We start from the raw sequence: 25,803 nt of genomic DNA, 5'->3' as shown, positions 1-25,803 counted from the left end.
AAAGAATGTAATAAAATTACATTTCAACTTATACACATGTTACGTGATCATTATTTATTAACGATAGGGAAAAAATATTCGCGCAAGTGTAGAGACATCTATACATCGACAAACTTATAGCAAAATGTTTTTCACAATGCTATACGGTTACTATTTAATTACCGTATTTTCATTGAATTTGTTTTGTGAAATATAAAAAATTGCCACTTTGGATGAATATTCGACATTGGTGCCACCATTGATATGCTATACCAATTTACATATGAACTATAACGGAATGTGTTGCAGAGAAAAATATACTTCTACAGATTTAATAAACAGCCATAGAGATTGTTCAATTGTAATAGGCGTATTAAATATCTGATTTACAGAGTTTAAAGAATATTTTAGGATAGTTTCATGATAACGGCATGTGTGTTGATCCGTTAAAGAAAATATGCCATTGGGGTCCGATTACTGCTCTTGGTAGGTGAATTGGAGATAATTTCCAATCGCTTTTATCGAACTCTGAACAAGAAAATATTTATTACTTTTATGTTCTGTAAGTGATAACATTCTATGTTGAATGTTAATGCACTTTGATTATGTTTCATCACTGTGTGAGGGAGAAATTAAATATAGAAATATCGTAAGAATGAATGTGACAATTAACTGCTTCCATTTTGTTTTGTCAGGTTACAGTAAAAAGCCGCGAGATTTGAAAATTTCTAATTTACAAATGTTGTTTTAGGAATTATAAAAATCATCACCCTGATGACAATATACTGTAGTAGACAACGGTGGCCACCACAAGAAAGTTTTTTTGGAACAGTTAATTTTATTCTTTTCTTTTGTCTTAGTGGATCTACTCTTTTTCATTTTATCAGTGCTATTTATGAAGGACCTGGATTTCTTCCATTGAAATGGATGCCAGTAAGTATGAATTAATAAAAATGTAAAGCCTTTTCCAGTAATAATTGTGTACAACATTTGCTTTTTTTAGGACAAAGCAACAGATACTCAATATCTACAATACTGTGTTGTATGCGAAGGATACAAAGCACCACGATCCCATCATTGCAGAAAGTGTGAGATTTCATATAATTAGATGAAACTAATGTTTTATGTAGTTTATTCCATTAATTTATGACTTTCAGGTGGACGTTGTGTATTGAAAATGGATCATCATTGTCCATGGATAAATAATTGTGTAGGACATTATAATCATGGACATTTTACAGTATTTTTGGCAAGTGCAGTTGGTGGATGTTGTGTTTCTACTTTTACACTAATTTCTTGGGTGATGACAGTATTATCCTTAAAACCATTATCATTTCCACCACCTTCTGTGTTTATTCTGATACTAGTTATCTTCAGTATTGGTCTATCAATTGGTGTTATTCTTGCAGTTGGAACATTACTCTATTTTCAAGTAAGGTGCTATTATTAGATCAGATAAATAATTCTATTTAAATTGATATAATTTCCATTGTTTCCATTCTTTGTAGCTACTAGCTATAATTAAAAATAGAACAGAAATAGAAGCATGGATTTCAGAAAAGGCTCATTATAGAAGATTTGGAACCAAAGATAAGTTTGTTTATCCATATTCAAAAGGATGGCGTTTTAATTTGCAACAAGTTTTTACATGGGATTGTACTCCAGTGGGTGATGGTATACATTGGCCTATAATTGATGACTGTGACCAGTATACATTAACAGTAATGTTTTATTTATTGATTCATAAACAAACATATATTTCTAGTGAAAATTGTAAAGCAGTGGTTATCATATTTTAGCGAGAGCAATTAGCACAAAAAAGAGATAAACGAAAAAGAGCTAAGACCTACAGAGTTGTAGAAGAAGCATCTGGATCATGGTTACCACTGAAACATGGCTGGGGTGTGTTTTGTCATCCACCTTGTACGGATGAATCCCGTATTAAACTCAAAGTTGGAGATATTGTAATCGTAACGAGATGGAAGAAGTATGTTCAATTTATCTTCTAATAACTGGTACATTAAGAATAATGAAATAACTTTATAGATATTGGTTGTTTGGGGAAACAAAGAGGAATGACGATAATGATAAGCAAGTACGAAATCGAGGATGGTTTCCACGACCTTGCGCGATTGAAGTGATTGAAAACGAAGTGTATTCTTCCGCCTTAACCAAAACAGATTGAAACATTCCTTCTTCGTGTATAGTTTTTACAAATTATTTATAAATTTACTATTACGACGAACAATGATATTTTTATCTAGCATTTTATATGTAAGTATTTACAATGAACGTACATTTTTACGTGTTTCAATGGTCTAATATAGAAATGACCATTCGAAGCTAGGCCCGAGTCAGGCTTGCACCTATTCCATGTCCATTCCTCTCGCGTAGGTTGTGATTTGTGAATGACATCAAAAACGTCGAGTACATGCGGTTTTTTAAAATATGATTATACATTAAAAACAATTATTTTTTATATATCCGGATAAGTGAGTGTATAGGATGACTACTGAGTTTGTACATGAGGAATGATGTATTTCAAAGTAAAGGTGTAATCTTTGAATAAAAGTGATGTCATGTATTAAGAAGTGTAAAATGAGCAAATCTTGGAACAACGCCTTTATAAAAGAATGCAAGACAATTTAAAACCATCTAAATTGGCGGTATAGGAAGGAGATGGAAAGAAGAGAAATAGCTTAAAACTTGGTAATCGCTATCAAATTGAATGATCAATTGTTATCTAATTCACCTATTTCATACGATAGTATACTAATCTTAATGTTTCTAGGAAGATAAAAAAGCAAAAGTTTTTACATGAAAAAGCTTTAATTTATATGTTGCCTGCAGATTTATTTATGACAAAGCATTAATTGTAAGATCAACTTAACGTACGAACATCAATGTTAAATCGTAATGTTTTCTTATCATTAAATTGTGAAACGGTATTCATAGTAAAAAATAACTTAGTTTGCATTATATAACGAATCATGTAAGAAGAAGAGGGATAAATACATTGTAATTTTACTCTTCCAATTCTCCAGCATCCATTGCATCGCGATATGATTTGTCTTTTGAGCGATCTGGATCCAGTTTGATCATGTCATCAATTCTAAGAATAGTTATTGCTGCTTCTGTTGCAAATTTCAAAGACTTTATTTTGGAAATGGCTGGTTCCAATACACCAGCCTTTTTATTATCTTTAATAGTACCCTCAAGTAAATCAAGACCAACCCTATAAAACATATTGGTATCATGTTTATTCTGTTATTAATGTTTTTTTTTTTTTTAGCATTCATAATGTATATTAACCGCATTACCATTTCAAATCTACAAGATCTGCTTTAGTTTGACTGGAATTGTGATAAGCTCGTAATTTAGCGACAAGATCGGTAGCATCCTGTGCCGCGTTGACTGCTAATGTTTTCGGTATAACTAGCAATGATCTAGCAAATTCAGCGATAGCTAATTGTTCTCGAGAGCTCTGCAAATACGCACACATATAATTCAGTAAATAGCACAATGATATCAAATTAACCTACCAAGGATGTAGCAAAGTTTTCTAAGTAAATTGAAAGCGCTGCCTCAACGCAACCTCCTCCTGCAACTACGCTTTTGCTTTCCAAAACTCGTTTAACAGTGCACAATGCATCATGTACGGACCGTTCCATTTCATCGCAGTAATAATCATTTGGTCCACGTAATATAAGAGAACTTGCCGTCCTTGCTTTCGGTCTGTTACAAATAACACACAGTAAGTTTTACTCTTATTTCAATTATTTTTCTGTTTTAAATAATTAAGGTAAATCAAACCCTTTGATAAGAATAAGTTCATCATCGCATATCATTTCTTGCACTACTTCAGCAGCTTCTCCAAGAAAACTGGGTTCAAAACTTTCTTCTCCTTCCATGTTAGTTAAAGAAGTAACAAATTGTGCACCAGTAGCCTTTGCAATCCTTTTCAAATCTGCTTTTTTGCATCTACGAACTGCCATTGCCTTAGCTTCTATGAAATACTATAGAAATACGAAAAATTATATGAGCCTCTATTTATTAAGTTCAAAATTTTACTTTTATAAGTTGTATATACCTTTAAGCAGAGATCATCGATTCCACCAGACACAAGAACAACATTCGTGCCCGCGGCTAGAATTTTTTGAATACGTTCTTTCGTAATATCTATTTCTCGTTGACGAACTGCTTCAAGCTTTTCGGGATCTGTGATCAAGACTTCAACGCCCAATTTCATTTTTGTTTTTTGCAGAGAAAAGTCTAGACATGCGATTTTTGCATTTGCTATTCTCTTAGGCATTGCCTGCGAAGCTACAATACAATTCAATGCATAGCCTTGTACTAATACAGATTCCCTAACACTTTTCCCATGAGCTTTCAGAACATTAACAGCTTTTATGGGATACAGAAAGCCTCCTTTTCCATCATTCACTTTTATTGCATTAGCAGCATCAACAACCATATTTCCAAAGAAATCAGCATCACTATTAATAAATTAAGGAAATAACAATTAAATGTATCAATTATTCAATACAATTAAACAGTGAAAAGGATACGCTGAAATAATTTTACTGGACATAGAAGTTTTTGCTACATTAACTAAACAATCTCTTCCAAGTTCATCAACACTGACTGTTAAATGTTTCTGAATGTATTTACAGGCTTCTCTGAAATATGAATAATAAGTTAAAACAAAAGATGTTTTATAAAGGAAAAAAGTCAATTATTTAGTATCTATATCATCGCTTACTTGCAAGCAAGTCTGTAACCACTAATTACAGATGTTGGGTGAATCTTTTGTTTCACCAACTCATCAGCATTTTTCAATAACTCAGCAGCAATTATTACCTATTTAATTAAGTTTAATTATTTCATTTAAAACTATAAATCACTATTAAAAACAAATATTACATATTTATCAGATACATAAAGAAGCTTACAACTGATGTAGTACCATCCCCAACTTCTTCATCTTGTAACTGGGCCAACTCTACTAAAACTCTTGCAGCTGGATGTTCAACCTCAAGCAAACGCAAAATAGTTGCACCATCATTAGTAACAGTGACATCCTAAATTATTTAACATATATTAAGTACATACATTTATAATTACATAATTAATAATGCCTCTTAGAAATGTTTACATACACCAATATCATCTACAAGCATTTTGTCCAAACCAACAGGGCCCAAGGAACTCTTCACTATATTAGCAATCGCACAAGCAGCCATGACTAAAGAAAACAGTTCATGTAAATATACTTAATACATCAAATTTAATTTTAATCAATGGAATTTATATTATACAATAAAGTTAACATTATTGTACATATTACCTTATGATATAAATAAAAACATTGATATTTTTTCTCAATACAAATGTTAATCATTTTACAATAAAGATATGAAGATATAATGAAAACTTTTTTAATAAGAATTTGTGTTTAATTAAAGTATAACCAAAATTTCAGAAAACGTGCTAGTAATATACCATTTTGTGTTCGTACTGGAGCACCAGACTGTCGTACACCTCCAACAACCAAAGGACTAGCTACTGTTGACATTTTTTAATAATTTCTTTTACTTTTACAGGGTATCACAAGTGCAGGACAATTGAAACTTTAATTGCCGACAAAACGTCTTACAAAATGATCCGCGTGTGTGCCTGTAACTAATAATGACGATCAGCGACGCCTATCCTTGTTACTTCCTTTTAGAGACAAGTTTGACGTTCCTTTTCCATTGGATAACTTACCACGAATTTGTATTTTAATTGGTTGAAAAGTTATTGCCATTCATTTTCTTCTAGAAAAATCTTTCTTGCTATACTTTTAATATTGATTATAATTCAAAATATGTATTCATATGTGTAATATAATACAATGGACGAAATATTCTAAATAGATATATAAATTCAAATAAAGATCTTATTTAAAAATGATCCTTCTTGTCAATAGTGCTATTTAATTTTAAGTTTGATTATGTTCTCAATAGTTGGTAATCACTTATAACTAAAATTGGAGTAAACATTTTATGGTTAAAAATATTTGCTATTTATGTACTACTATTAACTAAATTCTTTAATTAATTATAATCTTTTTTAAATTTCAGATGACTTTTTTAACACACCTGTTTGGTCACACTTTACAAAACTCTAAATCTCTTGTAAGCTCTACTACTAGTAATTTAGGTTTGTACAAATTATTCATTACATGTTCAAATTTTTCTGATTATTAAATATGTTCTCATATAAAAATTGATGTTATAAGCTTATATTAAGTAACACTTTTTATTCATTAATAGCATGTGTGAGATACGCATCAAAAAAGGCTAGTAGTAGTACAAGAAATTCACAAGGCAATCGAAGACCAAAACATAGAGGGTGGAGAGTACAAGATGGGCACACTGTTTTGAAGTCAACAATATTAGCTACTCAACTGAGACCTAGGTTTCATCCAGGGCTTTATGTAAGTCTAAATATATTTTCCAAAATATGTTTGCAGATAATATTAAAATTTAACTTCATATTTTATTGCGCAGGTTGGTATGGGTAGAAATGGTACATTATACGCTTTGGAGCCTGGGAAAGTAGTGGTCACTTGTGAAAAGATTAATCCAAATATGAAACATAGATGGGCTCGGTTAAATTATGCAGGCAGAGAAGACAGTGTTATATATAAAAAGTACTTTAATGTTATCCCTGAAAAACAACATGATAGATTTAAAGTAATTGATACTGTTTAGATAAATGTTTATGACTGCATTTATCTTATAAATGAACAATACAGCACATACAACTAGAAATAGAAAAATTGTTATTTTGTTCTTTTAATAGACTCAGTCCTATACATTTGAATGTTCTCAAGTATTTTCAGCCCATTGAAATGACTGGTACCTTACATTATTTTGATCTTCAGAAAAGTAAGCATATACTTGTGTTTTTCGAACGTGACACGCAGTCCGACATTGGGCTGAAAGTTCAGTTATTGGAATTTCATCGCTTTTGTCTTTACATAGAATTATAAATTGAGAGTGAAACATTATAGGATCTCCTATAAGAAATAAAAATATTTCAATCTTCCAGTAATATTCAAATAAAGAAAGTATGATGTATGATATATACCAGGATATACTAAAAAATCTCCACCAAATTTTTCTCCACTTGTTACATAGTATCCTCTTTCCCATAAATCTTTGAATGTTTTATAACGAAGTCTTTGTTTATAATTAGTAGGATATTTCCATTCCACTACCTCAATATCATCTTTGTCTGACCATGGGTACTCTGAAAACGTCTTTCTATGAAATCTTTGAAATAAAAAATAAACTGTTATATTTGTGTCTTTTATGTTATTATATTGTTGTTTTTATTTACTTGTATGTGTTTGAACTAAAGCATCATTTTTATCTAACTTGGGTAATCTGGCCATTTCTTCTTCTAATAAATCCTGTTTATTTATTTCAATATTATCTAAAGTTTCCTGTATTTTTGGATCTAATGGTTTTTTTGCTTTCTTCTTCCTTGTTTCTATTCCAAGTATTTTTCGTTTTTTCCCTTCTATAATCTTATCCATCATTCCAATCACCTGTAACATTATTCACTTTTTTAATTAAATCAATAAATATTTATATTATTCTAACAAAATTTCTTTAGTAACCTGTTTTTTCCTTTCATCCCTTAAATATTTTTCTTGTTCTATATATAATGTACTTCTATATTCTTCAAAAGCTTGTTTCAGTGAATCGGATGGTGGATTTTTAAAATATGAATATTGTACGAGTCTTGCAATATTTTTCTCAAGTAAAAATGATACTTCTTCTGATTGCAAAAGCAGTGGAAGACCACAAAGTACTTCTTGCCTAGGTTTCTTTGGAAGACATCCTATTAATTCACCAACTATTCTATGATCCTTCCTAAGTTTTAACCAGTCTAAAAAAATGCAATAAATAAAAATAACTGTCAATTTATATTTTACATTTTCTTTAAAGTTATGCTATATATATATATATATAATTTTTAAAAATAATACCTTCAGCGTTCCAGATGAAAACGTTATTTCTTGATAAAATCAAGTCTATCATTTTTAGGTGACAAAATTGTTTTTCACTTTGTAACTTTCTCTCATTATGATTACTTTGATTTTTGTGTACACTGTATATGCATTCGATATCAAGACTTTCGATAGTAAAAATATTTTAATTCCACAGATGTCGCCATCCATCATTTCTGAATAATTGTTTCGGGCAGAAGGGGAAGGAAGAAGACTGTCGAACATCTGTCACCAAGCGAAGACTACGTCCGCTTTAGTCCCCAAAAACCGCAATACCGTCATGGCACCCGGTTTAATAATTTTTTAAAGAAAATTCAATACATTCGCAATCAAAGTCGCGTAGAAACAACGATTTTTATCTGTACAAACATTTGTTCATATTTGGTGAGTGATTAAATGATACCAATTATCCTTGTTTACCAGTTGCATAAAGAACAAATAAACGGGACGTGAAGGGCAAGCCCTTCCATTTAAGAACTTGTACTTTTATAACTAACCTTTAAGTTCAAAACGTGCGTTACTTTGTTTATTTGAATAGGGTTTATATGGTTTAGTAGTACACTTAGTATTACTGTAAAACATATTTTGGTCATAACATTCTCTTTATTTAAACACACTATAACATTTTGTAAACTATGAAGCAATAATTAAGGATTTTATCTGTCTGATAAATATAATTTTCTTTTTATGAAATTATTTTATAAATATTTTAACGAAATTTCTGTTAACAAAAGCTGCAATGTCATCATTTTTCATTTTTAATAAATTTTTTATATTTTCCTTTTATTATAAAATGGTTTATGAAATTGTTCATATAGGACATTTTAATATGAAAATAATATTTATTTGTTACTGTAGTCTTGGAAGTATGAGTTCAGGTAGACCAATCAAGTGTGTGGTAGTAGGAGATGGAACAGTAGGAAAAACATGCATGTTAATATCATATACAACAGATAGTTTTCCAGGAGAATATGTTCCTACAGTGTGAGTATTATTGCTATATATAAACATTAACATAAAATAGTTAATAAGCAATGTTTGTATTGTATTTTAGAATGTTATTTGTAACTGAAATATTATTCTTTACATAATATTTAATTTCTTAAACATAAGTTTAATCACTTATACAGATTTGACAATTACTCAGCACCTATGGTTGTGGATGGAATACCTGTTAGTCTAGGACTTTGGGATACTGCTGGACAAGAAGATTATGATAGACTTCGTCCACTTTCATATCCACAGACTGATGTTTTCTTAATCTGCTTCTCAGTAACAAGCCCATCATCATTTGAAAATGTTACTAGTAAATGGTATCCAGAGATAAAACATCACTGCCCAGATGCTCCAATGATACTTGTTGGAACTAAAATAGACTTAAGAGATGACCGTGAGACGCTTACTGCCTTAGCAGAACAAGGTCTTAGCGCTATAAAACGTGAACAAGGACAAAAATTGGCAAACAAGGTATGTAAAATAATTATAAATCAATTTATCCAGTTAACTTAATAATGACTCATTTTAAATGTTATCTATAGATACGTGCAGTAAAATATATGGAATGTTCTGCACTTACGCAACGTGGTCTGAAACAAGTTTTTGATGAAGCAGTTCGTGCTGTTTTAAGACCAGAACCCCAAAAACGTAGACAGAGAAGATGCATTATGTTATAAACACTAAATAATTGGGAACTAATCAATGTAGGTAAAACCACATATAAACTAACAGACTGAAATTAATTTTCTCACAAAAAGCGAAAAAAAAATATGAATGTTTTGAAAGAAAAACGGTAGCAGCCCATACATTTCATTGAATTTTTCTGGCAGCTATAATTCATCATAATCGTAAATAAAGTACAATTTCCAGCTCATCGCTATAAGCTGTAAAATTGATCTAAGACCAGAAGCTGAAATAATATGAAAACGTGACATCTTTATAATACTTATACAAAAATTATTACAGATTTGCATTTGTTGTACATGTAGCATTTCTAAGATAATTTTAAATATTAATGTACTAGTCAGAAGTTAAAGTATTTAGTGAAATTGAAGACATATATGTACTATTACTTTCTACTTTTATAAAATTATAATTTTTCTATGTGGATTGTCATTTTTTATCATTTTTTCTTTTATAATATAATATTTTAATTAACGTTTGAATGAATTTAATACTTTACCACAATTGAAAATATTCGATTTTGAAATCTTGATCATGTGAGCTGCCAGATTTTGAAATTTTTATACTCATAATAGTAAAACATTCGTTTTAATATACACATATGATAGGTATTACAATCAATATACTAACAATTTTTATACAATGTAAAATAACATTATAGAATTATTTAAACATACAGTGCCATAGCAACGAAAAAAAGAAATCAAATCAGTAATGCTAGCATTTTTTATGTCAGTTCTAGACAATATATGTATTTTCTTACAGTCTCTTACCAGATGACTTAAAAAAAAGATACAAAGGAATTGAAGAATCTCATTGATAAAACATATTTTGTATTTACTTTACAAATTTCGATAAATGTTATAATTGTAATATTTCTTTACATACTACCAAAGAAGTACACTTTATGCATGAAATACTGTCAGGAAATATTTAACTTTGTAAGCAATAGGTGTATGTGAAACATTTTATTGTCTAGAATTTGAACATTCTTTTTATATTATTGCATAATACAAGACATGCTGTAATGTATTATGTGTATATTTATATTTATTTTATTTTGACTCTTAATTAAGTAAGGATATTTTAACAGGAATTTAATGGGAAAACACTTAAACATTTACTTCTGAAACAATTTCTGTTGTTGTATATGGCAGGTACAGTTTTATCGATTGCTGCACTGGTGCAATCTATTAATGTTTAAAGGCTCTAAATTATTTTTCATAAAAACTGAGAGTGCATCGTGAAAAGAAAAAGAATAATCAAAAAGTATATATTAAATTATATAGGAAGATTTATATTACCAGTGACAAACATATGGTGCAAACTATGCCTATATAAATGATCAACATAGCACAATTTGTTTTGAAGGGTGGCCATGACATTTTTAGTCTTCTGTTACTATTTTTATAAAATTAATAATTTACATAAATTTTCAAATTTAAAACAGTTAATAACATACTTTAGAGTAATAAATATATTGTACAGAACAACTTTTGTTCTTATATACATCAAATGACTTACATTTATACTTACATCTAATTTATTATTGTAACTTCTTCTTATGATATTGTAACATACTTTGTTTACATTAATCTACACTATTGAAACATTATTTTCATAGATCATACATGCTCTCTATAAAAGGACTCAATAAAAGAAAAAAAGATAGTGTGATGATGACTAACAAAATATTCCATCACTCGCGAACATGCTATTTTTTTATATTCGAAAAAAGCTTAGAATGTAGAAAGATAGGATATGCGTGCCATATGCTTTCAAATTTATAAAACGAATAATGAATACCATGATTTGTTTGTATTTGTATTCCATGTGAATTTCAAACGAATTAAAGATATATCATCATATTTAAAATGAACAAGAAAAATTCCTAGTATAAGTGAACGGTGAACTAAAAATGAGGCATATTAATGTTTACTGAGTGTACATACTGTAGCATAGTGATAATATGCTCTAAATTTCAATCAGACAAATGGAAAAACGATGTCACACACATTCTATTTTTTCGTAAATATTTCAGTATGTACACGTTTATTATCAGAACAAGTAATTACATGATTGAAGTATAGAGTGTATCATAAGATGTTTGCAGTAAACTTTTTATACTTTCTTACAATTGCTATAACATTGAACTAGAAATTTATATTTGGAATTTCTACTACACAATATTGGAAATTCACATTTTAGTTAAAAATATACAAACCATTTGTAGTTCCTGTGAGATATTGTTTTCATTAGTACTTCAAAGAGCACAATTCAGGATGTTAATAATATTCTTCTATAAACAGCTTTAAGCTTAGGAATTTTTCAGATTATGTACATACGTACATAAATAGCACATTTATTATAGAGAATGAACAAGTATCGATGGTTTGTTGTGTACTAATTGTATAGAGATTGCATTTATTGTAAGTAGTGCATTTATTTTACAATAATTATTAAAGTTTACCAAACGTAAATTAATTGAGAATAAACAAAACCGAGCACAATCTTTTAAATAATATTTAAATAATATATAATAAGAACCTTTTTGCAGTATTACAATGTAAATAAAATTTTTTCGTTGTTATTCTAAAAGTTACTATTAATGATTGAAATTTTTTTTTCTATATCGTAGTTAGAATATTGTAGACCTCTGAGTTATTTTAACAACAATACATTTGTTCATAATTTTATTTTAAGTGAGAATAAAATATATATCCAGGCAGCTATTTTGAAATAATCATGAAAAATGTTTATACGTGTACATGTGATATTTCTTATTTAGTAAATAGGAATGAAGTTGATGAACATATTAATAGTTCAACTCTGAATTCAGTCATACTGGTAAGATGAATTACACTACTTACAACTTGTGCATTTAATGAATAGTATTTAATATTGACTTTCTTTCCTCTCTTTTTTTATACAAGGAAAAAAAGAGCAACAGCAAAGAATGCTACAAACCAAAGTTCAATATTAATTTTAATATAACGCTTACAATTTTTATTACATATTATGGCATATAAGTATACAAAGAATGAATGTATGAAATGTAAAAATATTCTAGTCACCAAAAAATCTGATTTTATTTGTATATGAAATGTTCTGTTGAAATTTATATTCAAATCACATCTAATCAATAAACAACTAATTATCTTTATCAAAAGAAGAAAACAATCAAACCAAAACAATAAGATGAACATGAAAGTATTAATCTAATTTAAGATATTGTCAATTTAAGTAATACAGAATAAACGAAACAAAAGGAATAAAAATACATTAGAATACAAATGTATGTATATGTTTTAAGATAAATTAATTATCAGTAACTTATAACATTTATCTATTTTCTTAAAATTTCTGTACTAATAAAGCAGCACAAGGAAGTATTGTATGGATAGAAATTATGGTTTTTATTATTTCAATATCAAGGAAGTTACAACAATTGTAATTATTGTGAAAAAGAAAATAACAGCATAAATATTCCTCTGGTATTTTAAAATACACTTCATAGCATAATACATACAAAAATTGTTGATAATGAACTTATTTTGTAGTCTATTCATTACATATCTTTTTAAATCCTCCCTTTTGCTGCAAATATAAAATTGAATACAAAGATAAAAATTTTGAAATTAATTTTAACTATCTTACTTTCTAATGAAAAACTTAAATTATAATGTTGATAATACTCAAAAAATGTAATTACATAAATGCATGTTCTACATACCACTTGGAAACATTTATTTTTATTCATATGTATTTTAGCAAGAATTTCTTAAAATAAACTACACAATAGGAATATTTGTATTTTTAATTAGAATTTTAAACCCATAGATTCATTAAAAATACAAACCATAGAAGGCATTTTTTATTATCAACTTGTATTTTACTATTTTTATAAATCTTAATAATATAAATTTTAGTTTAAAAAGTTTGTTATACATACCAAAATATTATATAATATGTATATTATTTTAATGTTATATAGAAACAGTAAATTGTAAAAGAGAAAATTATTTCTTATTTTATCATAAATATTAATAGGATTTAAAAAAAAAATATCTTATGTATGTAGGAGCTGTTAAATATTTGTATACAATTTATTACGTGCTAAAAGTATGAACCAAATCATTCTATCACAAATAAGTAATCCTAACCTTTAACAATTGCGTCGTTTACTGTTCAAGACAATATTTTTAAGGATGTTATATAGAATAGCAATTTGTAACGTTATACGAAGAACTGTATTTACAAATACGAAAATATATTATCCATTACAAGTTATATTAAATAATAATCTTAAGCGTTATAATTTATGTACAAATTATTCGTCTTCACGACAAAGTTTTAATCTAATTACATTTAAAAGATTTAAAAGCAAAAATGCATCTCCAAAACATGTAAGATAATTTAGTTATATTTTAATACTTTGCACTAAATAAATTTACATGTTTTATATTTGTGTTACATTTATATACGTATTAGAGTAAACGTGACATTGATGAAGAGGACGAAGATGAAAATGAAATTAATGTAGATATTGATGATTTATGTACACCAAAATCAAAAATTATTGATACTGCAATACCCTCTCTTCGACTGGATGCTGTCGCTAAAGCTGGATTGGGAATGTCACGCGCGTACGTTACAATTTTTGTATCAAATAAATACTGTATTATAGTTATATCATTTATATATATATATATATGTTAAATAATTAATGTTTTTTATTTTCAGCAAATTGGATAAGGAATTTTACAAAAGTAATTTGCGTCTTAATGGACAAAAATGTTTAAAGAAGAGTGCTATGGTATGAATACTTCCCATAATAAGGTAAACAATTTATGTAGTAGAATGAAAGTAATATTATCTGTTTAAATAAATAGGTAAAGGTTGGCGACGAAATTGATCTTGTTCTACGAAAAAGTCCAGAAAATCCTAAGTTCATAATAGTAGATCGTTGTGTATTAGCATCAGTTTCTGCAGATGTAGAAGAAGCAACTATCAGAGCAAAAATTATTCAAGATAAATCTTTATTAATTGAAGATTATGATGATCCATGGAGTGGTTGAATAAGATTGTAAAAAATTAGTAAGTATAAAAGTTTGTTTACGTATATTTAACATATATAGTACCTTTTTAAGTAAACAAGACATTCATTAAATTTATCATTTAATAGTGTACAGCATCCAACAATTTCTATTTTTTGATTTTACTTCGAACAAAATTATCAATAATTTTATTGAACGTTTGTGCTTTCCAATATATTTTGTATAACTTTTTTACACTAAAAAAACATTTTTCAGTTTAAAATCATATATAAAAAAAAACTTTTGTTAAGTTAATAGTAAACATACTTACATATGGTACACAGAGTATTCCGTTTAATGATAAACTATTTAAATCTTGTAGGATCTTTGCAACATCAAAATCCTTTTTACTTTGCTAGAAAGAAAATATTTAATAATAAGTTTGCATAAATTTAATGTTTGATATAATTAATCAAATACTCACTTCTAAAACATTCTTCTTATCATCACCATGTAAAAAAGGTAATAGAGCAACTGCAAAATGTGGTTGCTGACATTGAAAGCAATATTTTATAATGTCACTGAAACACAACATATGTACAACAGGACACGAATATAAAAGTTGTAGAGCTTCAATACAATTATCAATTTGTTCATTAGTCGGGTGTACATCCATTTTTCTGAAAGGTTCTAAAATGACTACTTGCCATCCTAATAGGTACCCATTAGAATTTACAATGGCACTTACATTCCGTACTTGTAGCAAGATTTTTTTTAATTCGTTAATCTAAAAATATTTTAGATTAAATATAATATCATTATTATACTTATATGTTTAAAAATGTGGTTTATTTACCATTGACAATTTAGCTAGCTGAGTTAAACTTTTATCCCATAATGAGTATTCATATATTTCAAAATCTATACACAGTTGCGAAATAATAACCAGTGCTTGTGGTGTATAATTCTGTGTTTTCCATAAAATTTGTACAAGCTCATATTTGGAGCACGTCTCGAATTCCTTTATGCTGTAACTTATCCCCAGTAGTTCTAATCTACTTATATATATCAATGATTTCATATAATTCCTAAAATAAAATAACTTAAACATTTTGAACAAAATTAAAATACTTTAATGAACTAAAGTACAATTAATACCTAATCGTTTGGTAATCGCGTTTAGTTAACTCTTCTAACTTAGCAGTATCAAGTATCATCTGTAATACACGAAGAGCTCTATAACGTACTTCAGCACTGTAATCTTCGTTTTTATCAACAAAACATATATTTATAAGAAAGTTAGCTGGCAATTCGATGTCTCCATATTCAAGAATGTAACATGCTCTAAAATTATATTATATGGTTTTAAATATTTTACAAAAAAAAGAATTAAAAATTTATTATTATACCTTAACAAGTTGTCATCGCAATTGGAATTTGATTCAGAATTTATCATCATAGAAAATGTATCTGTTATACTCTGATTAAATTTTATGTATTTAACATCTGGTTGTAACCATTCTTGTAACAGTTCAACCCGTAATTTTATTATGTTAATAGAAAACAGCTGACTAATATAATCAACTGCAGAATTGATATCAGGTCTATGATCAATAATAACGCATCGATATCTTTGTGGTATACTTTCGTCCGAGTACAATTCATGGACTAGCTTAAACGGATTTCCAATTAACTCCAAATATTTCTTTTTCTCTAAACCGTGGGTACGTAAAATATGTTCCGATGTAAAGCGTAAATATTTGAATTTAATTTTCTAAAATAAATCATTTTCAAAAGTTAGATATACATATTCTTAAAGCCCTGTAAAATTATATAAATAAAGATACCTCTAGCATTCCTTCTTCAAAGACTGTAGATTTTTGAGCTGATAATTGAGCATATTTGTAACATTCATCAACTGCAGCTACTTGATCAGCACCTGGTAAAGATGAAGAATTATTTATTCAAAGTTGTGCAGTTGCTTTCTTGGTAAAATATTAATGTTTTGGAGGTGTATAATGTACCTGGTGGTGTATGATTCACAACATAATATAATGCTGCTGTGCCATAGTATAATGCATCTGGACCAGTCATTCGTTCTATACATCTTTTTATGTCGCTTAATAAAGTGGTGTTTTTTGGATAGAGAGTCCATTTATCCGTTTCGCGTTTATTTCCCCAAACGTGTCTTACTTCGCCTTTAATAGCTAATGTACATACAATATGAGATTGCAATTTAAGAATAGGGGCAATATCTAACCATTTTTCATAAGTTTTTAGATTTAATTCTGGACCTGGAAATAGTTTAGTATTTAAATATTTTTAAACATCATATCTTGATAAAGAATGATAAATAATTCTTAATACAGAAATTTTACTTATGAGTGTCCATAATTCAACTTTGGGTAAGAAAGGTAATCTCCATTTTGCTATAGGCGGTAGGGATGTGTATCCTGGATTAAGATGTATCCACTTATCACTTTCTATTTGTGTAGGTTGGCTAAACGTATTAAGAAAAAATATTTTTATTGACGTATTTTGATTATAATGTAATCAGCATTAAAAATATACTTACCTAGTACGCATATAATTTTGTAGGAAAAGGATATAATTTCTATGTTCAGTACTTTTGTCTTTTATAAGATCCATAAGAATTATAAATATTTCATAGTAGTAGAAATTAATCTGAAACAATAAGTATAAGGTTTTGCACATATTCTATTTATAACAGTAATAGAATTTGAGCATGTACTAACTTGTGAGAAAATAGTTTTAACACAATTCGTTAAAGCAGCTTTATCTTCAATAATAGCAGCAATTACATTACACTTTTTTCGTAATTCATTTACTTCGTCTTCATTAATGTGCAGTTCTAAAAAAAATACCGAAAATGATATATTATCTTATATACATTAACAGCTCCGTATTTCTATCATCTTTTTACCCTTTTTTCCACTTAAATCTTTTATAATGAATTTCGGATTCCATGTTTTTATTACTGTTTGTAAATAAAGTAATAAACAGTCTTGAGTATCAAATCCAAAATCAGTGCAGAAATGTTGTAACAAATCGATGATGTCATCATCGTTACAACTCATAATGTGTTGCAGTATTTCTCTCTGAGTTGTAGCATCACCTGTTAATACTTCTATAAATGCATAAATAAATATTTTTATTACATAACACGGTAAAACATTTATTTAAAAAATAAGCTAATTTCGACCTTTATACGAGATAGAATATTTTGATAATTTTAGTGCCCAACAGTGCATCATTTTATTAGTTTTAAATATTTGTATAGAAGTTTCATTTTGTAATAAACGAAAATATTCGTATCCTAGTACTGATATTCTTAAATGTTGAGTACAATCTGGTTGAAATCTGAAACAATACATTTCTATAGTACTTCCAGATTTTTAATTCATAGAAATTAAATTACTTACGATTTATAGGCGATAGAAATCCATTTATACGCTTCTGATTCGGATAACATGAACAAACAAGACAACCCCAGTTGAAGATCGAATGACCGTGTACTTATTACTTTTTTTAACAATATTATTAAATGACGAAAATATACCGATGTAATTTCAGATAACAAAGTAACATCTATGTTTGGTCTAACATAAAAACTAAAATACAAAGTTTTTATCATTTGCAGTAAACAATAATCGTTATGTTTTACTTCTAATTTCTTTATATTGTCAAGTAACTTCTCTAATGGATTTTCTTTATTCAACTCCGTATCTAGATTATAAGTATAATGAAAAATTAGTTATATATTTGTAATTAATATAATAATTATTATTAATAATTTACCAGATATAAATTTAGTTATATAAAACTTTTGTATAGAAATTATATTTCTAAATAATGGCAACAAAGATTCATCTGTAGTTATAGCTAGATCTTTATATATTGTATATAATTTCCAATTTGATTTTAGTATTTCATTTTGTTTTTTATCCGTCGAGTTTGAATTATACGGTATCTTTTCACTCAAACACTGTTGATACAAATTTATCCAATTATATAACAATAACATGGATTGCAAATCATCTGAAACATTGTTTTTAAATATTAGAATTTAAACTTAAGCATTATAGAGATTTAAAAGTTGTTGATTTTGAGACAGTGTCTGGTTGCATACCATCTAAACAAACACATAATGCAGATGAACTTAAATTTCGAATTGCAATTGCAATTGCAATATCTACATCCATTTTGGCATATTGTAGTATTATTGAACATATTTTATATATGTATTGACATTCATCTGTCAATAAATGAAATGATTCCTTTTCATATCTAAATTTCAAAATAGGACATTGTTTTACACTGGTTAAGTTTTGTTCTTATGTTCTAATAAAAAAATTTACTTACTTAAAAAAATAATTAAATAAATTGACATTTTTTGTGCAATTTAACAATAAAGATATAGCATTTGTTTTCTGTAATTTCAATAATTCTGCAACTTTAATAACTTTTTTGCATGTAATTAAGTCATTATTCTCTTTCATTTCCACTAAAACATTTGTATAAAAAATTAAAAATGTATATAAATTATTGTTAGCTGTACAACACAATGAAGAATTATTTTATACCTTTACATAGCTCTTCGATATATCTCTGTAATATTTGTTCTTTATCAGTTTGATACTCGTGAAATGTAATACTGATTTGATAATCTTTCTTTAAAAAATAGATAGATTTTACTTCATCTATATTATTAATAATGTGATTACAATAATTTGAATGAGTTTTGCACTCCTTGGAGAGTTTCCCTAATTGTAACTTCACCCAACCCAACATTTCAATATAATACGCAAGAGATTCAGGTACAGTCTAAATGATGGATGCAAATTTAAATGACATGTGTATCATCCTAAGTATAAACTTTTTAAAAAATTTAGTTACGTTAATTACCTTTAATCTCAAACTAGATATTACATAATTAACAATTTGTATACAGCAATATAATAGAACTTCTCTTTCTAAAGAGTTTAATATTTCCATTACTTTCGTAAAATTCCTACAAAAAATATTTATTATTAAATAATTTCAAATAATCATTACAATTATTGTTCATTCAAATTATCTTACCCTTTAGATAAATAATAATTTATACAAAATGAAAATGCATTTTTTCTTAATAATGGATCATTTTTTGTTATACATTGAATATGTGAAATCATTTCATCATGATTTTCTTTTATGATACGATGTACTAATCTCTACAAAAGAGATTTATAAAAAAGATATCATTACATAGCAAAATATATGTTGCTTTATTAAAAAATATTTCACTCACATCATTTATACCAATGCGTTCATACCCATATTTCTTCAATATAAGTTTTATTGGAACATAATTGCATTCTGTTCTAATTTGAGATGCTAAGATATGATCAACAGTACTGCTTGTTTCTGCTAGATTCTTAATAGTTGGACTCCATGGAACAGAAACATTTTTTAGAACTTCCAATACTTGTTGTAGTTTAGTCTAAGCAAATCGAAAATGTATTTAATATTCTTAAATTTAGTGTATGGAATTTTATATAATTTTTGCACCTGTACCTCTATATTTTGAATTAAATCAATAATAACGATAATTTTTTCCTCCCATATAGATTCTTCACCAGACCAACTTCTAGAATTTCTCATTGTCTTCTATAATTAAAATTATTTACAACTTTTATTATATGATATTTAATAATGTGTTCGTTCATTCATATTAATTATACCTGTATATATAAAGTAAAAACATAATCGTTTTTCAACGAGTTATTTAACATGTATTGTTTTAAAAATGTATTTACAAATTCTGGAATAATATCTACGTGTACTCTATCTAGTAACATGTGAGATACTTCCATCGGATCTCCATTATACAAATTAAGAGGTACTGTTAATCTGCAATTTTAATAATACACGTAACTTTAACACGGATATTTTTTTTATGTATTAAATAAGATAAAAAATCGTTACCTGTAATTAATTTTTAGTTTTTGAATATCAGACATAGTTTGTGTTAAAAGAATAAGCTGTTTTAAACTGGAATCGTTACTTAGATACCCTTGATGGAAATATAAAGACTGATGATTTTCCTCAAATTTAAGTAACTTTATAAATCTATTAGCAAAATCAATTCCAATTCGAGGCCATTCGGAATAATGAGTTTTTTCAAATAATTTAACTTTCTTACATCCCCAGCAAATAATTTCACACATTGCACTGGGAACGCAAGACAATAACGTTGGTATAAAATGTGATAACCATGGCCAAAGGACAGCTGAAGATGTATTCTCTGGAATAAGTGCAAATATATCTTTCACAGCTTTGACGGATACATATTTTATTATTTCTGGAAGATGTCTAGTCCAAATCAAAGCTGCTACTTCCATTTCTCCCTGGACAGAAAATATTTATTAGTTTATTATTTATTAGTAAATTCATTATTTTTAAATTTATATTACATTTATCATATTTTACCAAATTTATATAGGTTTTATATTCTTCCACAAAATTTGCCTGTTGAAACCTTATCCATTCTTTCATAATAACATCATCATAATACTGAGATTTCTTTTTACATTCCCAAATCATGTGGAAAGTTTCTAATTTATGCAACATATTATTAATCAAATAAAGAAGATTTAAATTCTCATTACTCTTCGTTTTCTACAATTAATTTATATAATTTATAATATAAAATATATATAAAAAAATACAAACGTAATCACTTAAGAATAACTTACTGTAGTGCTTTCTATTATTCTTGAACGTGCATATACGTGAATTTTTCTCATCTGTTTATAATCAGGTATAAGTGCTTTACTACAGCACTCTACTATGAATTGCACATTTTTTATTTTGTCAAGTATACTAAAAAGCATATCTAATTGAATAGGAACACAGTTCTTTTTTGCCCAAGGTTCCAGTTGCGATAAAATCAATGTTGCTTTTTTACAATAAATAGGTTCTGTAGATAAATTAAACTTTTTTGCTAATGCTTCAGCTGCATCAAACTGCTCCATCCTTAAAAGGCGTTGTAACTGATATTCGGGAATACTTTCTGATACAGTTTTTATCCTAATTGTATCTATATAATTAGTATTACTCCTCAAATCATTAACTCCTTCCAGGTACAAAATTATTTCATCACAAGGATCCATAATTTCAACAAGATATGTTGTAATAGGTACAGTTATTCGAAATTTTTCTTCAAATTCTAAGTAAAAAGATACAATTGTATAATAGTGTACATCAAATGTGTTAGAAGAATAAGAAGTAAACATGTTTAATACCTGGAAATGAAAGAACACGTACAGTATTTCCAATGCAATTATCATCGGATTCCGCTAGTACAAGAATTTGACATGAACTGTTATCGTTATTTTCAATTATTGTGAAATCTAATGCATGTATAGTATCCATGTATACTCCAAGTAAAGTTTGAGGGCATATCATCTTTAATATGCGATCTTCACGTAAACACAACATAGCTCTAAGATTATTAAAATTAATAATTTATTTACCATTAATTTTTTATCTGGATTATACGAATTACGAACAGAACTTTGTACTACTTGAAATTATATAAACACTCACACATGGTTCCTAAAGAACTTCACTTTAATATAATTGCTTGATGATTTAAAATTATTGTACTGTTCAGTAGGCCACATAAATAACTTACTTGGACATAACATAGCTATTGATATATCTCTATTTGTCATACCTACAGTAGCACATATTACCTATAAAAAGAACATTAAATTATTAATAAATTTGTTACATATATATAAATTACAAAATAATAAAATAATATACCTCCTCATCGTAAAATCCTTTAAATAATTGTACACACTGAATCTCTTCGGTAAGGTTTCCAATTTTAATATTACTATTGGTTTCATTTTGTATAACAGGCTTCACAAGTTTATTGTTTAATTGTGATACTCTAAAATATAAATATTAATTCTGATTTAAAATTTCAGTTATTTGTATATTTTGATATAATTACCTATAAACAGCTCCATTCTTTGCGATAAGATATATGTTACATTCATCACCTACATTTTGTAAAAATATTGTTATTATCTTATGTCCATCTTTGATATCTCTACATATGAAAGTAAATATAATTTTACAATTATAGTTCATTTTTATAACATTAAAAAGTACATCAGATCTTAAACTTACTTTGTGAAAATAACTTGACCATTATTTAATAAATTGAGACAGTATAAGACTCCGCTTGATAATACAACGAACAAAAATAAACCATTGTCAGAAATACAATAACATGTTATCATTGACTCAAAATTAACATTTAATAGTATCTCTTTGCATGTCTCATTTTGGAATATAGTAACTGATTTGTCAATTATTACACAAACCCTTGAATATTGCACAGATGCCAATACATTTGGCTCCTTTACAACCTTAAAAAAATAGAAAACCTATTATATACATGTATTTCGTAGATATAAAAATTACAATTTTACAATTATATTGAAGACATTTTAAAAAAGGGATGACCGTTAAAACGTTGAAAACCTAGAACCTAAATCTGATCAAAAGAGAGTTAATATAATAGATACCTTTTCAGTAGACTGTATTGTGGCAATTGTAGAAGTTTCATACAAAGAGCCATCATTTTCTATTACGGTTCTTCTGCCAAAATCCACAGTTTCTTCTTTGTAATCGAAACATGAAAACACCTTGTTCCATAACGCCATTTTACCCGCGAAACATTTATGAAATGCGTCGGTGCCTGCGCACAAAGCTTACTACTGAAGGCAACCTGGCGACCTCTTTTTAGCAGAACAACAAAATTCCTATTCATCACCTGTAGCAGTGACTACCGACTCAACAGAGAATTTATTCCAATAAGCCAAATTTGGATAATAATAGTCTATTGTACAATTTGAGAGATCGTATAAGCAGAAAAATGTTATGTGTGTATGTGAGTACTCTTCAATGATAGTACCACAGTATCGATCGACCACTTGATTAGCGCCAATGTTAGTCGCCGTGGGGTTTTAGTCAGTAGGAATCTGACACTCTCCCGCCGTCCGCCCCGAGGGGTCGGTGGGAGATCTTATGCAAGATTTCCCCACGTTAAAAAAAAAAAAAATCCTTTACATCTCTGCTTTCCTTACATTCCTACATTCCTTACATCTCTGCATTCCTTACATTCTTGCATCTCTTTTGTAAGCATCCCATTATAGCGCCTCCTGGTAGTAAAAAATGGAACTAAAGCTTGCCGAAATTTTGGCCCTCTAGCGGGAAAAATTCGAACTAAAATCTCGACGCCGAATCAGCGCCCTCTGGCGGCAGAAAAGGGAACTAAAGCTTGCCGAAATTTTGGCCCTCTAGCGGGAAAAATTCGAACTAAAATCTCGACGCCGAATCAGCGCCCTCTGGCGGCAGAAAAGGGAACTAAAGCTTGCCGGAATTTTGGCCCTCTAGTGGGAAAAATTTGAACTAAAATTGCGACGACGAATCAGTGCCCTCTGGCGGCGAAAAAAGGAACTAAAGATTGTTTTTGTAAGAACAAAACGTTGATAAAGTACATAGTATAAAAACAACTATTTTTGTATTCCTTACAATGGATGTTCTGAAAGCCGAAATACTAAAAAAACGAAAGCAGTTAGAAGAGAGCAATGTTTTGGTAATTTACAGATTAAGTTATAATATATAATATTTATTATAAGTTTAACATTGTTTTAATTATACTATGTGAATATTCTAGAAAAACAACAAAAAATATTTTAGAAGGGGTGAATTAATATCAAAGGATCAAGAAGTGAAGGAAACCCAAAACAGTAATGATGAAGATGTTAAAGTTAATGTTAAGCAGCCGCACGAAGAGTGTGTAACAGATGATAGTTCTGAACATTTAACATTACCTAGACACGAAGTGATTAAAAGATTACGTGAAAGGAATGAACCTATATTACTGTTTGGAGAATCTGAGATAGAAGCATTTAAAAGGTTGAGAAAATGTGAAATTCTTGAACCTGAAGTAAACAAGGTATTTATTTATATTTTAAGACAGAATTGAAAGGAATTTCAAGATTATGGTTTTCTTTTATAATACTCAATTATTAATACGTGTTATTTTATATCAAAGGGTTTTAGAAATGACTTTCAAGAAGCTATGGAACAGGTAGATCAAGCATATCTCAATGAAATATTAACTTCATCAAAACCCCAAAGTCGTGATGGAAAAGGGGATGTACATGTACCAGATGAAGGAGTTACTTATGAAGATCTACAAAAGATGTCTTTCAAATTAAACAAGGGTGACAGGGATTTTGATTTGCATGTTATTACACAATTTATACAATTTTTGGTCCAAATGTGGGGCATCCAATTAAACAGTAGGAGCACTGCTGAAAAGATGAGCACCAGAGGAAAAATGGCTAGTGCTACATACGCTCAGACAAGAGAATACTTAAAACCTCTTCTTAGAAAATTAAAAAATAAGTCCTTACCTGAGGATATTACTGACAGTTTAACTGATATTGTTAAACATTTACTTGAACGTAATTACATACTGGTAAATACTTCTAATTTTATTGTAATGCATCTGAAATATCAAGTTTAGTACAATACACATATTAAAAAATAATTATTACAGGCAAGTGATGCATATTTGCAAATGGCTATAGGGAATTCCCCATGGCCCATTGGTGTGACTATGGTTGGTATTCACGCACGTACTGGAAGAGAAAAAATCTTTTCTAAAAATGTCGCGCATGTAATGAATGATGAAACTCAAAGAAAGTACATTCAAGCTTTAAAAAGATTGATGACCAAATGTCAAGAATATTATCCTACAGATCCTTCTCGATGCGTAGAATATTCTAAAACATAATGTATTTAAATAAAATAAGTAGATAAGTATGCGTTATAGAACATAAGGTATTAAAAATTTTTTAACATAGAAGCATAATATTTATTTTCTCTTATTGGTGTAGTTGTATTACATGATATGTACAAAGGAATTAAATATTTATTCAGATATCAATCTAT

The 25,803-nt window shown here is 28.2% G+C and overlaps 8 protein-coding genes across 14 annotated transcripts; 5 read left to right on the top strand and 3 right to left on the bottom strand.

The window, feature by feature from the left end:
* The first annotated feature begins 163 nt into the window (after window positions 1–163).
* LOC114877723 (palmitoyltransferase ZDHHC6) lies at window positions 164–3,015 on the top strand. 5 transcript variants are annotated; one of them, XM_046285241.1, is made up of 8 exons: window positions 164–465; window positions 731–912; window positions 983–1,067; window positions 1,137–1,411; window positions 1,488–1,700; window positions 1,779–1,966; window positions 2,026–2,688; window positions 2,775–3,015. In XM_046285241.1, exons 1-7 carry the CDS (start codon window positions 411–413, stop codon window positions 2,162–2,164), a joined length of 1,137 nt encoding a protein of 378 aa, XP_046141197.1. In that variant the 5' UTR covers window positions 164–410; the 3' UTR covers window positions 2,165–2,688; window positions 2,775–3,015. The 5 variants fall into 5 exon arrangements, with proteins under 5 accessions (XP_046141197.1, XP_046141196.1, XP_029046538.1 ...); XM_046285240.1 differs by having other exon boundaries at window positions 2,771–3,015; XM_029190705.2 differs by lacking the exon at window positions 2,775–3,015 and having other exon boundaries at window positions 840–912; window positions 2,026–2,570.
* On the bottom strand, window positions 2,790–5,838 carry LOC114877720 (T-complex protein 1 subunit alpha). Its single transcript, XM_029190667.2, has 11 exons — window positions 5,746–5,838; window positions 5,482–5,661; window positions 5,139–5,224; window positions 4,932–5,060; window positions 4,742–4,839; window positions 4,548–4,658; window positions 4,070–4,475; window positions 3,793–3,995; window positions 3,522–3,714; window positions 3,300–3,463; window positions 2,790–3,214 (listed from the first exon to the last, which is right to left on the bottom strand). Exons 2-11 carry the CDS (start codon window positions 5,552–5,554, stop codon window positions 3,004–3,006), a joined length of 1,674 nt encoding a protein of 557 aa, XP_029046500.1. The 5' UTR covers window positions 5,555–5,661; window positions 5,746–5,838; the 3' UTR covers window positions 2,790–3,003.
* Window positions 5,839–5,915: 77 nt separating this feature from the next.
* LOC114878073 (39S ribosomal protein L27, mitochondrial) lies at window positions 5,916–6,840 on the top strand. Its single transcript, XM_029191468.2, has 4 exons — window positions 5,916–6,026; window positions 6,102–6,180; window positions 6,294–6,457; window positions 6,531–6,840. The coding sequence occupies exons 1-4, from the start codon at window positions 6,024–6,026 to the stop codon at window positions 6,732–6,734; spliced, it is 450 nt and encodes a 149-aa protein (XP_029047301.1). The 5' UTR covers window positions 5,916–6,023; the 3' UTR covers window positions 6,735–6,840.
* On the bottom strand, window positions 6,661–8,158 carry LOC114878065 (tRNA-splicing endonuclease subunit Sen34). The gene is made up of 5 exons (XM_029191440.2): window positions 8,021–8,158; window positions 7,649–7,920; window positions 7,366–7,576; window positions 7,114–7,275; window positions 6,661–7,042 (listed from the first exon to the last, which is right to left on the bottom strand). The coding sequence occupies exons 1-5, from the start codon at window positions 8,070–8,072 to the stop codon at window positions 6,852–6,854; spliced, it is 888 nt and encodes a 295-aa protein (XP_029047273.1). The 5' UTR covers window positions 8,073–8,158; the 3' UTR covers window positions 6,661–6,851.
* A 111-nt stretch (window positions 8,159–8,269) lies between these two features.
* LOC114878069 (ras-related C3 botulinum toxin substrate 1) lies at window positions 8,270–11,589 on the top strand. Of its 2 annotated transcripts, XM_029191456.2 has the most exons (5): window positions 8,270–8,425; window positions 8,900–9,025; window positions 9,172–9,508; window positions 9,580–9,741; window positions 10,815–11,589. In XM_029191456.2, exons 2-4 carry the CDS (start codon window positions 8,910–8,912, stop codon window positions 9,712–9,714), a joined length of 588 nt encoding a protein of 195 aa, XP_029047289.1. In that variant the 5' UTR covers window positions 8,270–8,425; window positions 8,900–8,909; the 3' UTR covers window positions 9,715–9,741; window positions 10,815–11,589. The 2 variants fall into 2 exon arrangements, with proteins under 2 accessions (XP_029047289.1, XP_046141015.1); XM_046285059.1 differs by having other exon boundaries at window positions 9,580–11,589.
* A 2,129-nt stretch (window positions 11,590–13,718) lies between these two features.
* Window positions 13,719–14,818, top strand: LOC114878093 (mitochondrial transcription rescue factor 1). The gene is made up of 4 exons (XM_029191501.2): window positions 13,719–14,127; window positions 14,213–14,367; window positions 14,465–14,537; window positions 14,614–14,818. The coding sequence occupies exons 1-4, from the start codon at window positions 13,930–13,932 to the stop codon at window positions 14,797–14,799; spliced, it is 612 nt and encodes a 203-aa protein (XP_029047334.1). The 5' UTR covers window positions 13,719–13,929; the 3' UTR covers window positions 14,800–14,818.
* A 166-nt stretch (window positions 14,819–14,984) lies between these two features.
* On the bottom strand, window positions 14,985–24,057 carry LOC114878080 (kinetochore-associated protein 1). 2 transcript variants are annotated; one of them, XM_046285025.1, is made up of 31 exons: window positions 23,364–24,057; window positions 22,963–23,204; window positions 22,784–22,882; window positions 22,591–22,720; window positions 22,369–22,517; window positions 22,065–22,264; window positions 21,516–21,988; window positions 21,250–21,438; window positions 20,746–21,167; window positions 20,502–20,670; window positions 20,335–20,427; window positions 20,069–20,260; window positions 19,861–19,991; window positions 19,684–19,789; window positions 19,362–19,602; window positions 19,141–19,282; window positions 18,908–19,065; window positions 18,577–18,816; window positions 18,201–18,504; window positions 17,981–18,138; window positions 17,702–17,905; window positions 17,514–17,629; window positions 17,333–17,442; window positions 17,136–17,257; window positions 16,782–17,051; window positions 16,605–16,696; window positions 16,167–16,531; window positions 15,916–16,101; window positions 15,614–15,845; window positions 15,242–15,544; window positions 14,985–15,172 (listed from the first exon to the last, which is right to left on the bottom strand). In XM_046285025.1, the coding sequence occupies exons 1-31, from the start codon at window positions 23,499–23,501 to the stop codon at window positions 15,041–15,043; spliced, it is 6,108 nt and encodes a 2,035-aa protein (XP_046140981.1). In that variant the 5' UTR covers window positions 23,502–24,057; the 3' UTR covers window positions 14,985–15,040. The 2 variants fall into 2 exon arrangements, with proteins under 2 accessions (XP_046140981.1, XP_046140982.1); XM_046285026.1 differs by lacking the exon at window positions 23,364–24,057 and having other exon boundaries at window positions 22,784–22,832; window positions 22,963–23,086.
* A 234-nt stretch (window positions 24,058–24,291) lies between these two features.
* Window positions 24,292–25,794, top strand: LOC114877428 (pre-mRNA-splicing factor 18). The gene is made up of 4 exons (XM_029190006.2): window positions 24,292–24,436; window positions 24,518–24,799; window positions 24,899–25,327; window positions 25,409–25,794. Exons 1-4 carry the CDS (start codon window positions 24,374–24,376, stop codon window positions 25,643–25,645), a joined length of 1,011 nt encoding a protein of 336 aa, XP_029045839.1. The 5' UTR covers window positions 24,292–24,373; the 3' UTR covers window positions 25,646–25,794.
* Window positions 25,795–25,803: the final 9 nt, after the last annotated feature.

Source organism: Osmia bicornis, chromosome 3, assembly GCF_907164935.1.
Source record: "Osmia bicornis bicornis chromosome 3, iOsmBic2.1, whole genome shotgun sequence".
NCBI classification, from domain to species: Eukaryota; Metazoa; Arthropoda; class Insecta; order Hymenoptera; family Megachilidae; genus Osmia; species Osmia bicornis.
This window is presented reverse-complemented; position numbering and strand designations above follow the sequence as displayed.

Excerpts from the sequence above, each read along its gene's own strand:
- LOC114878069 (XM_029191456.2), top strand. The coding sequence starts at position 8,910 with ATGAGTTCAGGTAGACCAATCAAGTGTGTGGTAGTAGGAGATGGAACA. Across the intron at positions 9,026-9,171 it reads GGAGAATATGTTCCTACAGT|ATTTGACAATTACTCAGCAC; the intron begins GTGAGTATTATT and ends TCACTTATACAG. Across the intron at positions 9,509-9,579 it reads GACAAAAATTGGCAAACAAG|ATACGTGCAGTAAAATATAT; the intron begins GTATGTAAAATA and ends TGTTATCTATAG.
- LOC114878080 (XM_046285025.1), bottom strand. The coding sequence starts at position 23,501 with ATGGCGTTATGGAACAAGGTGTTTTCATGTTTCGATTACAAAGAAGAA. Across the intron at positions 21,989-22,064 it reads ACGTGTTCTTTCATTTCCAG|AATTTGAAGAAAAATTTCGA; the intron begins GTATTAAACATG and ends CTTTTTACTTAG. Across the intron at positions 15,545-15,613 it reads AGCTAGCTAAATTGTCAATG|ATTAACGAATTAAAAAAAAT; the intron begins GTAAATAAACCA and ends AAATATTTTTAG.
- LOC114878065 (XM_029191440.2), bottom strand. The coding sequence starts at position 8,072 with ATGATAGACTTGATTTTATCAAGAAATAACGTTTTCATCTGGAACGCT. Across the intron at positions 7,577-7,648 it reads GGGATGAAAGGAAAAAACAG|GTGATTGGAATGATGGATAA; the intron begins GTTACTAAAGAA and ends ATAATGTTACAG. Across the intron at positions 7,043-7,113 it reads AGATTTTTTAGTATATCCTG|GAGATCCTATAATGTTTCAC; the intron begins GTATATATCATA and ends TATTTCTTATAG.
- LOC114877723 (XM_046285241.1), top strand. The coding sequence starts at position 411 with ATGTGTGTTGATCCGTTAAAGAAAATATGCCATTGGGGTCCGATTACT. Across the intron at positions 1,068-1,136 it reads ATCCCATCATTGCAGAAAGT|GTGGACGTTGTGTATTGAAA; the intron begins GTGAGATTTCAT and ends TATGACTTTCAG. Across the intron at positions 1,701-1,778 it reads GTGACCAGTATACATTAACA|CGAGAGCAATTAGCACAAAA; the intron begins GTAATGTTTTAT and ends ATCATATTTTAG.
- LOC114877720 (XM_029190667.2), bottom strand. The coding sequence starts at position 5,554 with ATGTCAACAGTAGCTAGTCCTTTGGTTGTTGGAGGTGTACGACAGTCT. Across the intron at positions 3,464-3,521 it reads AAAACTTTGCTACATCCTTG|AGCTCTCGAGAACAATTAGC; the intron begins GTAGGTTAATTT and ends GCGTATTTGCAG. Across the intron at positions 3,215-3,299 it reads GATCTTGTAGATTTGAAATG|GGTTGGTCTTGATTTACTTG; the intron begins GTAATGCGGTTA and ends TATGTTTTATAG.
- LOC114877428 (XM_029190006.2), top strand. The coding sequence starts at position 24,374 with ATGGATGTTCTGAAAGCCGAAATACTAAAAAAACGAAAGCAGTTAGAA. Across the intron at positions 24,800-24,898 it reads TTGAACCTGAAGTAAACAAG|GGTTTTAGAAATGACTTTCA; the intron begins GTATTTATTTAT and ends TTTATATCAAAG. Across the intron at positions 25,328-25,408 it reads TTGAACGTAATTACATACTG|GCAAGTGATGCATATTTGCA; the intron begins GTAAATACTTCT and ends TAATTATTACAG.
- LOC114878073 (XM_029191468.2), top strand. Across the intron at positions 6,181-6,293 it reads CTCTACTACTAGTAATTTAG|CATGTGTGAGATACGCATCA; the intron begins GTTTGTACAAAT and ends ATTCATTAATAG. Across the intron at positions 6,458-6,530 it reads GGTTTCATCCAGGGCTTTAT|GTTGGTATGGGTAGAAATGG; the intron begins GTAAGTCTAAAT and ends TTTATTGCGCAG.
- LOC114878093 (XM_029191501.2), top strand. The coding sequence starts at position 13,930 with ATGTTATATAGAATAGCAATTTGTAACGTTATACGAAGAACTGTATTT. Across the intron at positions 14,128-14,212 it reads AAAATGCATCTCCAAAACAT|AGTAAACGTGACATTGATGA; the intron begins GTAAGATAATTT and ends TATACGTATTAG. Across the intron at positions 14,368-14,464 it reads GGATTGGGAATGTCACGCGC|CAAATTGGATAAGGAATTTT; the intron begins GTACGTTACAAT and ends TTTTATTTTCAG.